At 48.4% G+C, this 13,557-nt stretch overlaps 1 protein-coding gene across 1 annotated transcript in view; it reads right to left on the reverse strand.

Annotated features, from left to right (window-relative positions):
* ADAMTS16 (ADAM metallopeptidase with thrombospondin type 1 motif 16) overlaps positions 1–12,989 on the reverse strand; it is a 183,035-nt gene extending 170,046 nt beyond the window's left edge. The window contains exons 1-3 of the mRNA XM_018065480.1: positions 12,930–12,989; positions 12,740–12,842; positions 1,952–2,277 (exon numbers count right to left, since the gene is read on the reverse strand). Of these exons, the coding sequence (XP_017920969.1) occupies positions 1,952–2,277; positions 12,740–12,842; positions 12,930–12,989 (489 nt within the window). The remainder of the gene's footprint in view (positions 1–1,951; positions 2,278–12,739; positions 12,843–12,929) is intronic.

The following is a 13,557-nucleotide window of genomic DNA, read 5'->3' on the forward strand; positions in this document are numbered from 1 at the left end:
CTCAGCCATCATGGAGAAGCCTTGGCTCACGAGACCCAGGGCATCATGAGCCTGCACCCCTGCTGGGTTAGGAGGGAGCAAGTGCCTTACTCAGCCTCCACAAACAAACTCAAGGGTGCTGTGCAGGGCACGGCGCACCTCCTCACCACAAAGATGGCTCCCGTGTCTGGTCTGAGCCTTTGTTGAAGAAAGCCAAGGATTCTTCCTTTGGAGCCTTATATGAAGAGTTATAACTCTTTCATTAAGGAAGATCTATGCTTCTGCCTGTGATGTGGGAGACCCAGGTTTGATCCCTGGGTTGGGAAGATCCCCTGGAGAAGGAAATGGCAACCCACTCCACTATTCTTGCCTGGAGAATCCCATGGAAGGAGGAGCCTGGTAGGCTACTGTCCACAGGATAGCACAGAGTCGGACAAGACTGAGCTAATTCACTTTCACTTATGCTTCTCAAGAGAACAATGGAAGAACCTGACCACACCATCTTCATGCTGAACAGTGTGCCAAGTCATCACCATCCTACCCTTGACAATTCCCCACTGTATCCGTTCCCAAACCAAAAGCCTTTGCAAAGATAGTAGACATGAGCCCAGACCATACCAAATTCTCCCTAAAAAGCAGAATGGTAATATATATTTTAAAAAAATTCACAGGACATAGCATTTTCACATATTTAGTATTTCAAGGAATTAGTTTTGAATGCCCCTTTAGCATCTAGTATTCATGTACACGCGCACAAAATCCTTACGAGATGTAGAGTCTGAATTCTCTTTCCAAACAGGGAAAGGAATAAGACAGACTTAGATGATTTTCTGGAGATGTAATAAATGTTCAAAAATCTGGTCGCCAAACACGATCAAGACCTTATTGCTTTGACCCCACATTTTTTTCAGCTTGCTACTTACATCATGTTTCCCTCATCTGTGTCTGACTAATTAGCTTTTGTCCAAGAATTCAAGCATCTTCTAAGCTTTTGTCTTCTAAAACGGAAATATTTTAAGAAAAGTAAAAGACAAGCCATTAAGATTTCAGCTTAGGTCGCCCTGAGGGATTCAGGTACCTTTACAAGTTGACCTGATGCCCCAGACTCTGGGTTTTGCACAGAGGACCACCTGCGGTATCGAAGATGTTTAATGGCTAATTAAATAGTAGGCTTCCCTGGTGGCTCAGATGGTAAAGAATCTGCCTGCAAAGCAGGACACCCAGGTTCAGCTCCTGGGCTGGAAAGAACTCCCGGAGAAGGGAATGGCTACTCACTCCAGTATTCTTGCCTGGAGAATTCCATGGACAGTGGAGACTGGCAGACGGTCCATGGGGTTGCAGAGTCAGACATGACTGAGTGAATGTTTCATTTCAGTTCGGATATTAAGGACAAGAAGAAAACACCAATAACATCACTAGCCCAGTAAGACCAACACTGCCCTGCCATGGACTCATCACTATGTTTGAAATGAATGTTCAAATCCGTAAATATGTCACCAACATCAGAATGACAGAAATAAGGCATTTTCAAGCACTAGATCAAATAACCCACATGGCCAATCAGTTGGTTACCATTGTTCTATTCAAAGTTAAGACAATCCTCCAGTGCTAGGAAGTGACAAACATGTTTAAGGAACCGATAAGTCAGGACCAATAACCCTGAAGAAGTCACAGCCTTCAGACTTGGCCATAAGTTCTTACGTACAGTTTTCAGGCTGCAGTGCTCTGCCTCACTCACTGTAGAATAACAACGACAGAAGTCAGGACCTTCACGCTGCTTCCAAGCAGGGAAAGGAAGCAACCAGCACATTTTAGAAAGTACCACTTGGCAGGTTTTCCTCCTGCTTTGACAAATCAAAGAAGTCTGCACTGCAATAGTGGAAGAACCATCCGAAGTACAAGCAAAATATTGTCACTTGTCCCCTTTCCATGTCCCCATCACTTCATGACCAGCGGCATGAGCTGTACTCACCAATCCTTTGCAGGTTGAAAGAGCCACTGAGGAATTTTTGTGGGATCGCAAGGAGCCTTGATAAAAACAGAAATCCTCGGGTGGGAAAGCCTGCACCGACTTCGTGCCCTGCTTTCCCAAAGTCTGGATGAGAAATCCAGGTGCTACCAGCTTGCTGGAGGCTTTCAGATCCAGGTGGAAGTCATGCCTGAAGCCTTTCAGCCGAAGGTGCAGAGAGTCAACTCCGAGCTGGGCCAGAGCCCTTTTCCTCCTCTGGGGGTGGGCGATTTCGTGGGACACGTAGTTGCCCTTGTGGTCAACCTCATAGGGAGACACCAGCTCATAGTCTGAAATCAAGAGAGGATGTGAGGCTGAGTGATTTCAGAGTTCTGAAAAGGATCAGGAAGTCTTCAAATATAATTTACACTGGATGATATCATCACCCAGCAAGAAAGACGGTGGAAATGTCAACCTCCACCCGTTCAAATCCAAACAGAATGCATAAGATCAGAGTTTAAAGGGGAAATCTTAAAAGGGGCCTTTGGGGAAGTCACTGCTGTCCCTATAATGTGATATCGCCAATCCAGAAATTGCCATGACATGTCTAAGGAGAAAGAGATCACAGACCAAATGAAGCCAAGTATGGGCTTTTTGGGTCACCAGAATAATTATAATAAGTAATCATTTTTATAGCTTTAAACATTCTTTTAGTCATATTGTCTTTTAGCAACATTTTCATTCCACTAATAAGAAATTTTAGCTTAAAAATACTGATAGTTTTTCAGAAACCAGTTAACAAGACTCATGTCTGACTCTTTGCAACCCCATGGACTGTAGCCCACCAGGCTTCTCTGTCCATGGGATTCTCCAGGCAAGAATACTGGAGTGAGCAGCCATTCCTTTCTCTGGAGGAGTCTTCTATCCTGGTATTCACTGCAGCACTATTTACAATAGCCAGGATATGGAAGCAACCTAGATGTCCATCAGCAGATGGATGGATAAAGAAGATATGGTGTATATACATAAAATGGAATACTGCTCAGCTATAAAAAGGAAGGTATTTGAGTCAGTTCTCATGAGGTGGATGAACCTAAAGTCTGTTATACAGAAAGAAGTAAGTCAGAAAGATAAAAACAAGCATTGCTTATTTTTCATTGCTCAGATCAGAATTCTCCCTTTCATCCCCACTATTAACACATCATCTCTGCCATTGAGAAGTCAGGGAGTGGTTGTTTCTGGGCGGAGGGACAGAATGTGGACCACAGACATGGGGTGGGCTTCACACCAGGGATCGTATCTTCCCAAACCGCCATGCTCTAAGCTTGAACCTGGGCTTTTAGACCATGTGAAGGTCAATTTGCCAACGTCGGACATGCTCAGTCCTGTCCAACTCTCGGTGACCTCCTGGACTATAGTCCACCAGGCTCCTCTGTCCATGGGATTCTCTAGGCAAGAATCCTGGAGAGGGTAGCTATTCCCTTCTCCAAGGGATCTTCCCAACCCAGGGACTGAGCCCGTATCTCTGGTGTCTCCTGCACTGGCAGGTGGATTCCTTTTCACTAGCACCACCCAGGAAGATCTGAAGGTAGATTTGTCAAAGCTTAGGTTATGAAATGTTTTAGCCAATGTATTGTTTTGATTTACATCTTGCAAACATTTAAACATATCTTGTGTGTGTCTCCATCTGCGTACTAGCAATGGGCCTGCACAGCTTTGGAGAAGACTTGCTACCTAGCCTGCATTTTGTCTAAACACCAGGAAATAGCAGACAAGCAAGATATCGGGCCTCCTCCAAATTCCCTCTAAGATGCCTTTGAAAGGGGTGTCAGGCCCAGCACCAGAGGACTAGACCTACACCATGGTGCTCACACCCTAAAAACTCAGGATGCAACCGCCTCTTACATGTAGGACAAGACTTGATCCTAATATTCTCATCCTGATCCTCTACCAATAAATGTTCTCAGGAGACAGTCTGATGCTTAATAACTGGTGCTTTTGCATGAGTAGGACATGTTTCCTGGAGTCATAAGGTAAAATAAAGCATCGTCCTACAGAAGTGGCATTTGGTCATTTGGTGAACAGTACTAGCTAGGTTCTTCTGTTTATTCTTGCCACCTCTTCTTAATATCTTCTGTTTCTGTTAGGTCCATACCATTTCTATCCTTTATTGTACCCATCATTGCATGAAATGTTCCTTTGGTATCTCTAATTTTCTTGAAGAGCTCTCTAGTCTTTTCCATTCTATTGTTTCCCTTATTTCTTTTCATTAATCACTTAGGAAGGCAGTGATCAGTGCCTTTTGTAAAGAAGAACTATACAAAAAAGATATTAATGACCCAGATAACCACGGTAGTGTGATCACTCACCTAGAGCCAGACATCCTGGAGTACAAAATTAAGAGGGCCTTAGGAAGTATTGCTATGAACTAAGCTAGTGGAGGTGATGGAATTCCAGTTGAGCTGTTTCAAATCCTAAAAGATGATGCTGTGAAAGTGCTGCACTCAATGTGCCAGCAAATTTGGAAAACAGCAGTGACCACAGGACTGGAAAAGGCCAGTTTTCATTCCAATCCCAAAGAAAGGCAATGCCAAAGAATGCTCAAACTACCACACAATTGCCCTCATTTCACACACTAGTAAAGTGATGCTCAAAATTCTCCAAGCCAGGTTTCAACAGTATGTGAACTGAGAACTTCCGGATGTTTAAGCTGGATTTAGAAAAGGTGGAGGAACCAGAGATCAAATTGCCAGCATCTGTTGGATCACAGAAAAAGCAAGAGCGTTCCAGAAAAACATCTACTTCTGTTTCATTGACTACACTTAAGCCTTTGACTGTGTGGATCACAATAAACTGCAGCAAATTCATAAAGAGATGTGAATACCAGACCATCTTATCTACTTCCTGAGAAACCTGTATGCAGGTCAAGCAACAGCTAGAGCCAGACATGGAACAACAGACTGCTTCCAAATTGAGAAAGGAGCATGTCAAAGCTGTATACTGTCATCCTGTTTATTTAAATTCTATGCAAAGTACATCATGTAAAATGCCGGGCTGGATGAAGCACAAGCTGGAATCAAGATTGTCGGGATAAGTTATCAATAACCTCATATAAGCAGATGACACTACCCTTATGGCAGAAAGAGAAGAGGAACTAAAGGGCCTCGTGTTAAAGGTGAAAGAGGAGATTGAAAAAGCTGGCTTAAAACTCAACATTCAAAAAACTAAGATCATAGCATCTAGTCCAATCACTTCATGGCAAAAAGATGGAGAAACAATGACAGAATTGACTTTCTTGGATTCCAAAATTACTGAGGATGGTGACTGCCGCTATGAAATTAAAAGCTGCTTGCTCTTTGGAAGAAAAGTTATGGCAAACCTATACAGCATATTAAAAAGCAGGGACATTACTTTGCCAACAAAGGTCTGTCTAGTCAAGGCTATGGTTTTTCCAGTGGTCATATATGAATGTGAAAGTTGGACCATAAAGAAAGCTGAGTGCTGAAGAACTGATGCTTTTGAACTGCGGTGTTGGAAAATACCCTTGAGAGTACCCTGGACTGTAAGGAGATCAAATCAGTCAATCCTAAAGGAAATCAACCCTGAATATTCATTGGAAGGACTGAAGCTGAAACTCCAATCCTTTGGCCACATGAGGCGAACTGCCTTATGACCCGGCAATCCCACTGCTGGGCATACACACCAAGGAAACCAGAATTGAGACACGTGTACCCCAATGTTCATCACAGCACTGTTTATAATAGCCAGGACATGGAAGCAACCTAGATGTCCATCAGCAGATGAATGGATAAGAAAGCTGTGGTACATATACACAATGGAGTATTACTCAGCCATTAAAAAGAATACATTTGAATCTGTTCTAATGAGGTGGATGAAACTGGAGCCGATTATACAGAGTGAAGTAAGCCAGAAAGAAAAACAGTATACTAATGCATCATATGGAATTTAGAAAGATGGTAACGATAACCCTGTATGCGAGACAGCAAAAAAGACACAGATGTACAGAACAGGCTTTTGGACTCTGTGGGAGAGGGAAAGGTTGTGATGATTTGGGAGAACGGCATTGAAACATGTATAATCTCATATATGAAACAAATTGCCAGTCCAGGTTTGATGCATGATACTGGATGCTTGGGGCTGGTGCACTGGGATGACCCAGAGGATGGTATGGGGAGGGAGGAGGGAGTGGGGTTCAGGATGGGGAACACGTGTATACCTGTGGTGGATTCATGCTGATGTATGGCAAAACCAATACAATATTGTAAAGTAATTAACCTCCAAAAAAAAATAATAATTTTTAAAAAAATGACCCTGATGCTGGGAAAGACTGAAGGCAAGTGGAGAAGGGGACAACAGAGGGTGAGATGGCATCACCAACTCAATGTACATGAGGTTGAGCAAGCTCTGGGAGATGGTGAAGGACAGGGAAGCCTGGCATGCTGCTGTCCAGGGGCGTCCCAAAGAGTCAGACACAGCTAAGAGACAGAACAACCACTAGCTAGCTGGCACTAGTGGTAAAGAACCGGCTAGCAATGCAAGAGACACGGGTTCAATCCTGAGTCAAGAAGATTCCCCTGGAGGCGGAAAGGGCAACCCACTCCAGTATCCTTGCCTGGAAAATCCCACGGATGGAAGAGCCTGGAGTGCTACAGTCCCCGGGGTCATAAAACAGTCAGACGTGATGAGCACCTCTCACACACGTGGGAACAGTACTTGAGTAACTTTTTCTGAAAAAAGAAATTTTCCTTTACAACCAAAGCTCTTCTGATATAGGTACTCGCCCACAAGTCCCTGGGCCGTCCTGGCAGGCATCTGAAGGGTTCCACTGGACCAGAGAGAGTGGGTGGCAGCCACTGGATGGTCATAAAAGCAAGTGTCTGGTTTGGGTGAGGCAGAGAAGGTGGGGATGGTAAGGCATTGCCCAGAGCCCCTGGTGATGAGTTCCTCAGCAAGGTGAGTCAGGGGCCTGGTACCCAGCCCATAACCGAAGGATTGGCCATGGCCTGTTTGAGCCCATGCTTCCTGCTTGCTCGGGTCAAGGGCTTTGACATCATCCCCTGGAGGGCTACTCCCGGGCTCACAGACCTGGCCCACCGTCCAGGTAACTGGTGACCTGGGGCCCATACAGATTAGACAGTCAGCAGGCGCTGGCTGGCCACTGGCCAACCAAACTTGGCAATATGCATCAAAGCAGGGCCCTGGTGCCTGATATGGGAGAATACACTGTGGTTATTTCATATTTTACTTAGGAAAACAAGACAGTAAAGCAAACCTGCTTGAATTCTATGCAATAATTTCAGAAGGGGAGGAAACAAATCGGGTGTTAATACCCTGGTGTAAGTGTGAGACCACAGCCACCGCTTGTGCTCATTCAGTCACTCAGTCGTGTCCGGCTGTGACCCCATGGGCTGCAGCACACCACACCTCTCTGTCCCTCTCCATCTCCCGAGTTTGCCAGCGCTCATGTCCACTGAAGCATGATGTCTTCCAACCATCTCATCCTGTCACCCCCTTCTCCTTCTGCCTTCAATCTTTCCCAGAATCTGGGTCTTTTCCAGTGAGTCGGCTCCTTGCATCAGGTGGCCAAAGTATTGGAATTTCAGCTTCAGCATCAGTCCTTCCATGAGTATTCAGGGTTGGTTTCCTTTAGGATGGACTGGCTGGATCTCCTTGCAGTCCAAGGGACTCTCGAGCATCTTCTCCAGCACCACAGTTGGAAAGCATCAATTTTTCAACGTTCAGCCTTGTTTATGGTCCAACTCTCACCTCTGAACATGACTACTGGAAAGACCATAGCCTTGGCTATATGGACCTTTGTCCACAAAGTGATGGTTTTGCTTTTTAATACACTGTCCACTGGAGGAGGGGATGGCAAACCAATTCAGCAAATTTTCCATGAGAACCCCATGAACTGTATAAGAAAGCAGTCTGTCCCTGGGCACTCCTAAAACAGGGGAAAGCTCTTGCTCATGCAGTTGCATTTCCCCACCTGCCTTCCTCATCCCGCGTTCTGGACTCAGGGGAAAAGCTAGTGTGACGTGGCTGTGTTAACACCTTTCTTCCTGCCCTGCGAGCCCTCGGGGAGTCTCCACCTCACACCCGTCTGTTTCCATCCCGACAGAGGCTCTGGAATGAGGACAAAGCCTGGGGACTGTTCCAAACCCTGGTAACGAGCAGATTTATTGCACATAAAAAGATGATTACCATTCAAAAAATCAGATTGTTCCCAGATGACATAAAGTCATATTCTTCTGACCTTTACTTTGGAAGACATACAATCTTTATCCTTTATGGGGAAGGGAGACCTATCACAACTCTTTTTCAAAGTAACTTCTAAGACTCTTTACAGAGACGCACGCAGCATTCTGCTGACACCTCTTTCACAGCCAGCTGTGGTGGGGGTGGGGCGGGGGGCCGGCCTGGTGGGGAGCATTTGCCAGTTTCCGTGGTATGAATACTCCCACCGAGGCTGATGTCAGTTACCCACGTGACATCACCGAACGTGGAGTTTAGAGGTTTGCATGGTAGCACACCGTTACAAAGCGTCTCCACCATACAGAGGTGACGTCGCTGTCGTTCAGCCGCTAAATCATATCTGACTCTGCGATCCTATGGACTGCAGCACACCTGGCCTCCCAGTCCCTCACCATCTCCCAGAGCTCACCCAAGTTCACTGAATCAGTGATGCCATCCAGAGAGATACCGTCCCCATCCAGAGAAGGTGGGGATGGTACGGCACTGCTCAGAGGCACAGGCAAACATTGTCAAAAGGAGAAACAACAGCAAAACTTTTAAAGAACTGGGAAGTGATGAGTTTTCAGTGTTTTCGTTTTAGTCTTTTTTTTATGTTACTTTGTTTTTTTCTTGACCTTGGTACCCAGACCAGGGATCAAACCCAAGCCCCCTGTAGCGGAAGCTAACCACTGGTGCCCCAGAGAAGTCCTAATCTTCTTTTGAACGTGATGGTTTCCCCGCAGGTTTCTTTTGATTTTCAACAAACCAGCTCCCAAATGTCCTAAGGAGGTTAAGGGTCAGCTCTGGAAATCTGGCGCGTGCTCAGACAGCACACTGGCTCCAACCACCGCGAAGCCACTCACTGTCACCAATCACAGTCCTTTCACAGGATAAAGGGGGACAGGAGTGAAAACTGAGCCCAGTGGCCCTCAGCGGGGGTGCTACCCCTCCCCCACTCCCAGGAGATGCTGGGGACTTTTGGGGACACTTTGGTTTTCACAAAGCAGAAGCAGACGGCAGTGTTGTGGGGATATAGTGGGTGAGTCCAAGGTACATATTCTTCCAGGAACAGGACAGGCTGCCACAACCAAAGGTCTAGCGCGTCTGCAAGGCGGAGAAGCCCGGGCTCTTGTGTCAAGCAGCAGCCTCCGCATCACATACGCCCTGTCAGTTCTGTGCAGATGACCGTGAAGAGGCTCATAGCTACAGAATTCTATGAATGAACAAAGTAAGCAGAGCTTCTCCCCCGTGCGCTTACCACTACTCCGAGAGAAGGTGATCTATCACTGGTGTAAAATGACAGTTTCAAACTAACTCTCAAGCTAAGGTTTACAATTATAATCCCCCAAACTACTGGCTTGTGAAATCAAGAAAAAAAAATTAGTGAGATTCCTGATCCTTTAGAATCCCTGAAATAAGACCTCAGCCCTACAGAGGCATTTTTAAGGAGAAGAAATTCACACATGGCTGCTGCAGTCAGCACCCTGATCAACTTGATTTCAAGAGCTGTTTTTGACTAAGCGCCGAGTCTAGAGAGACTCCAGCCTCAGACTGAGTGCTTGATGCGTGACCCCCCTGTGCGTGTGCGCGGTCGCCCGGTACCAGCTCTGGAGAACGGATTTTGCGCGTTGAGTCCTAACTGCATGTTCAGAGCCTCACACGCATAGCTTGTCATCAGCCGCGGTGGGAGCATTTGGCCCGTGGGAACCAGCACACGTGACAAACCAGAGCCTCCAAGAATCTGTTGTTAAACAGTTACCAGCACAACACTGGGCCGGCCTGCCCTGTCTCAGGCTATGTGAATGTGTGAGTATAAACCAATATGAACTATGAATGCGTGCACACAGACACAGGTCTCTCTTGTTCAACAAAACAAAACTCTAAAAGCTTCCACCCTTGACCTGGAAGCTTAGCTTACCCTAGATTTTGAAAAGCTATTAATAACAAGCTCATGCTATATCTTTTGGGAGTCCCTGGTGGGTCAGATGGTAAAGAATCTGCCCGCAGTGCAGGAGACCTGGGTTCAATCCCTCGGCCAGGAAGATCCCATGGAGAAAGGAATGGCTGTTGTCTTTGCTCTGAAAAAGACCTGCTATTATTATGACAAAGGTTAATTTGTAGAAAAAGCATTCAAGTCTCCTCTGAAGGGGAAGCAATGCTGAATCAGCCAAAATGAAAGGAGTGCCCCGAATGCCTGAAAATAGAACTGATCTCCATGAACTTACCTACTGTTGCTCACAGAATATATGGAGTTCTCTTTCTAACTGCATAATTACCCCAGACACCCAGCAACATTGTCCATAGAGGTTAAAATATGTGTTAAACAAGCCTTTTGGCCAAAAGAGTTACTTCAAAGCCAGCTGTGGGTTTTGAAAGAAAAGAAACTGTTAATCACTCAGTCATGCCGGACTCTTTGCGAAGCCATGGACTGTAGCTTGTCAGGCTCCTCCATCCATGGGATTCTCCAGGCAGATACTGGAGTGGGTTGCCATTCCGTTCTCCAGGGCATCTTTCCGACCCAGGGATCAAACCCGGGTCTCCTGCATTGCAGGCGGATTCGTTACCATCTGAGCCTCCAGGTTTTGAAGGCATCCCCAGACATCTAGCAGTCAGCTAACCCCAGCATCACACAAAGTCAAAAGAGGTCACTGCTGAGCACAAGGAGTCTTTCTCTGATCCTGTGGGAGCTTTCCACTGAAACTCACTCTCTCAAGTTAGCCATCTGTAACTGTGGACCTGAAACACCTCCACAGTGGGAGACGAGGGGGCGGCGTGTCCCCTGGGCTACAACCTCACTGACGATGGCACCCACCTTCCCCGTGAAGTTCTAACCAAGCCAGCCAACTGGTTCTTTCGGGAACTCTGCGGTTTGTGACCCCAGCTGAGGAGTTAGGCCATCAGAGCCACATGCCCGCCAGGCTGGAGTCCAGTTCACAGGACGCTCCTCCGGGGAGAAGGGCACACTTGGGCAAGATGTCTTTGTCTTGGGTTCTCCTCCTGGAGGTGATTCTCTATCTCTAAAGCTCTTACCTCCCAGAAAACCCCATAAATGTTAGGAAACACTGAAAATTCTTCTGAGGCCTTCAGGAGTTCTCATGATTCTAGAAACCTAGAATTTTTTTAAAATCTTACTTTTTAAGTAGGGAAAGAATTAACTACAGTATAAGTCACTACATACTAGAATGAAACGTAAGAGAAACACTGAAGACAAGGGCAAGCCCAAAAAGGTGAGCTTGAAATAACTGGCAAATACAGGGAAAACGTTTTCTATTCTTTACCTCTAGCGCCCTCTGGTGGATTCAGAAAAGGCCCTACGTTCCCGCATTTCATTTATCACTTCACAGGCTCTTACAGGAGGAATCTCAGTAATTAACGCATATAATTCAATGATTGCCTTTAGGAGTTTTATTAAGAAGCTACATTCAGGAGTTCTGAATTATTAACTCATTTTTTAAGGTTTACTGAAAAAATATGATGGGGTAATCAAACCTCTATAAGTCACTAACAACATTTGAGATGGCAATTTCTTCTTGGAATCGATGCAAAGTATTCGTATTTAGCAACTGCCAATGGACTGGGTTCAGATGAAAAGCCAGCTAGCAACTGAAATTAAACGCCTGCTTTCTCAGCTACCCTAAAGCAGGTCAGGACAGGGAGGTCTCTCCCCCTGACACATGGAATAATAAATGCCGCTTGTGAGGAGAGAAAGTATAACCACACACTGCACAAAGTTCTGACCTGCTTTTCTGTCACAGCAAGGCACTGGACTTGGACATTGCTCTTATGAAGTCACAAGACACCGATTACCCATTCCGCCAGCTCTCCAGGAGCATCCCTTTCGATGCCAAGGTAGCTACAGAGCAAAACAGCTGTCTTTTTGTCTTCTGCTCTGGCTTCCCAGGGGGCTCAGTGGTAAAGAAAACACCTGCCCATGCCGGAGACCTGAGCTCCATCCCTCGGTCGGGAAGATCCCCTGGAGAAGGCCATGGCAACCCACTCCAGTATTCTTGCCTGGAGAATCCCATGGACAGAGGAGCCTGGCGGGCTGCAGTCCACCAGGGGCAGAGAGTCGGACACGACTGCGCAGGCAGGCGGGCACGGTGTATGCCCAGTAGAGGGACTGCTGGGTCCTATGGTTGTTCTAGTTTCTAGTTTTCTGGCAGTGAAGGGTGTTCGCTGTAAAAGGCCAGAAAGGGGACAGGTGAAGGAGGGGACGAGGGGATGAAAGGCGCTATAAGCTTTGCAATCGCTCTGGTGTCTGCATTAATATAACTCCTAGGTTATTTCTCTCTTCTATTTCATCTAAATACATTCCGTTGCTTTCTTCCCTGATGCTTATGGTAATAACGCTGGTAAATCGCATCTGTTTTACTGGGAAATGATATAAATATTGCTGAAAGTTGACTCAGCGGTGCTCGCTGGAGAAGCGCCGCAGCGTCTTATAAGGAATTCCCTGAGTTAGGAACCTTCGCAGCGTTTTGTAAACCAGCTTTGGGAGTTTACAAGCTGCTCCCCGGAAAAGGTTCGAACCACCCCTCCCGCCCCGCGCGGACTTACCGCCCTCTTCCCCAGAGCCCGGCCACTCCGCGGGTCCAGGAGGACGCCGGACGCTCGGGCTCCCGGGCGAGGCCGCTGCGGGTCCCACGGCGCAAGCAGGTGCCTGCGGGAAAACAGCGTCGAGACCTCGGTGAGACCCGGCTGCGCGAGGGGGGCTCCAGGGAACGCCGCCCCCGCCGTCGGGACCCACCTGCACACCCACCTGCGCCAGCAGCAGCACCCAGAGCGCCGCGCGGCCGAGGACCCGCATGGCCCGGCCGCCTAGCGCGCCCCGCGCCCGTCGCCCGCGCTGCGCCGCCGCGGGGAGAACGCACGGCTCCATCGAGGGGCGCTCGGAGGGGCCCGGGGCCGCGGGAGGCTCCCCAGCCCGGCAGCCGTGCGAAGCGGGCACCGAGGACCAGCCCGGCGGCGCGCAGCACGGTGTCCCGCGGCGGATGCGCCGCCCGCGCCGGGGTTATTACTGCGGCTCCGCGCCGCGCGGGGGGCGGAGTGGCGGCCGCGGGGGCGGCGGGGGCGGCGGCGGAGCGCCCGCCCGCACCGTGGGAGAGACGGGGAGGGCAGGCGAGGGGAGGGGACGGGGAGAGGCAGGAGAGAGGGCGGCGGGGTGGGGCGCGAGCAGAGGAGGACCCGGGAGAAGCCGCGCGCTCCCGGGCTCGCAGTCGGCGCGCCTGGCCGGCCGTCCCGTGGGCACGCGGGTGGCCGGGCCGGGGGGACCCGGGGCGGGGGCGGTGAGCCGCTTGGGGCCGCCCGCCCCGAGCGCTCCGGCCTGCAGCCCGCGACTGGACAAGGCTCGCACCTCGCGGCGCGGCGCCCCGGCG

The sequence above is a fragment of the Capra hircus genome, chromosome 20 (assembly GCF_001704415.2).
Source record: "Capra hircus breed San Clemente chromosome 20, ASM170441v1, whole genome shotgun sequence".
Lineage (NCBI taxonomy): Eukaryota > Metazoa > Chordata > Mammalia > Artiodactyla > Bovidae > Capra > Capra hircus.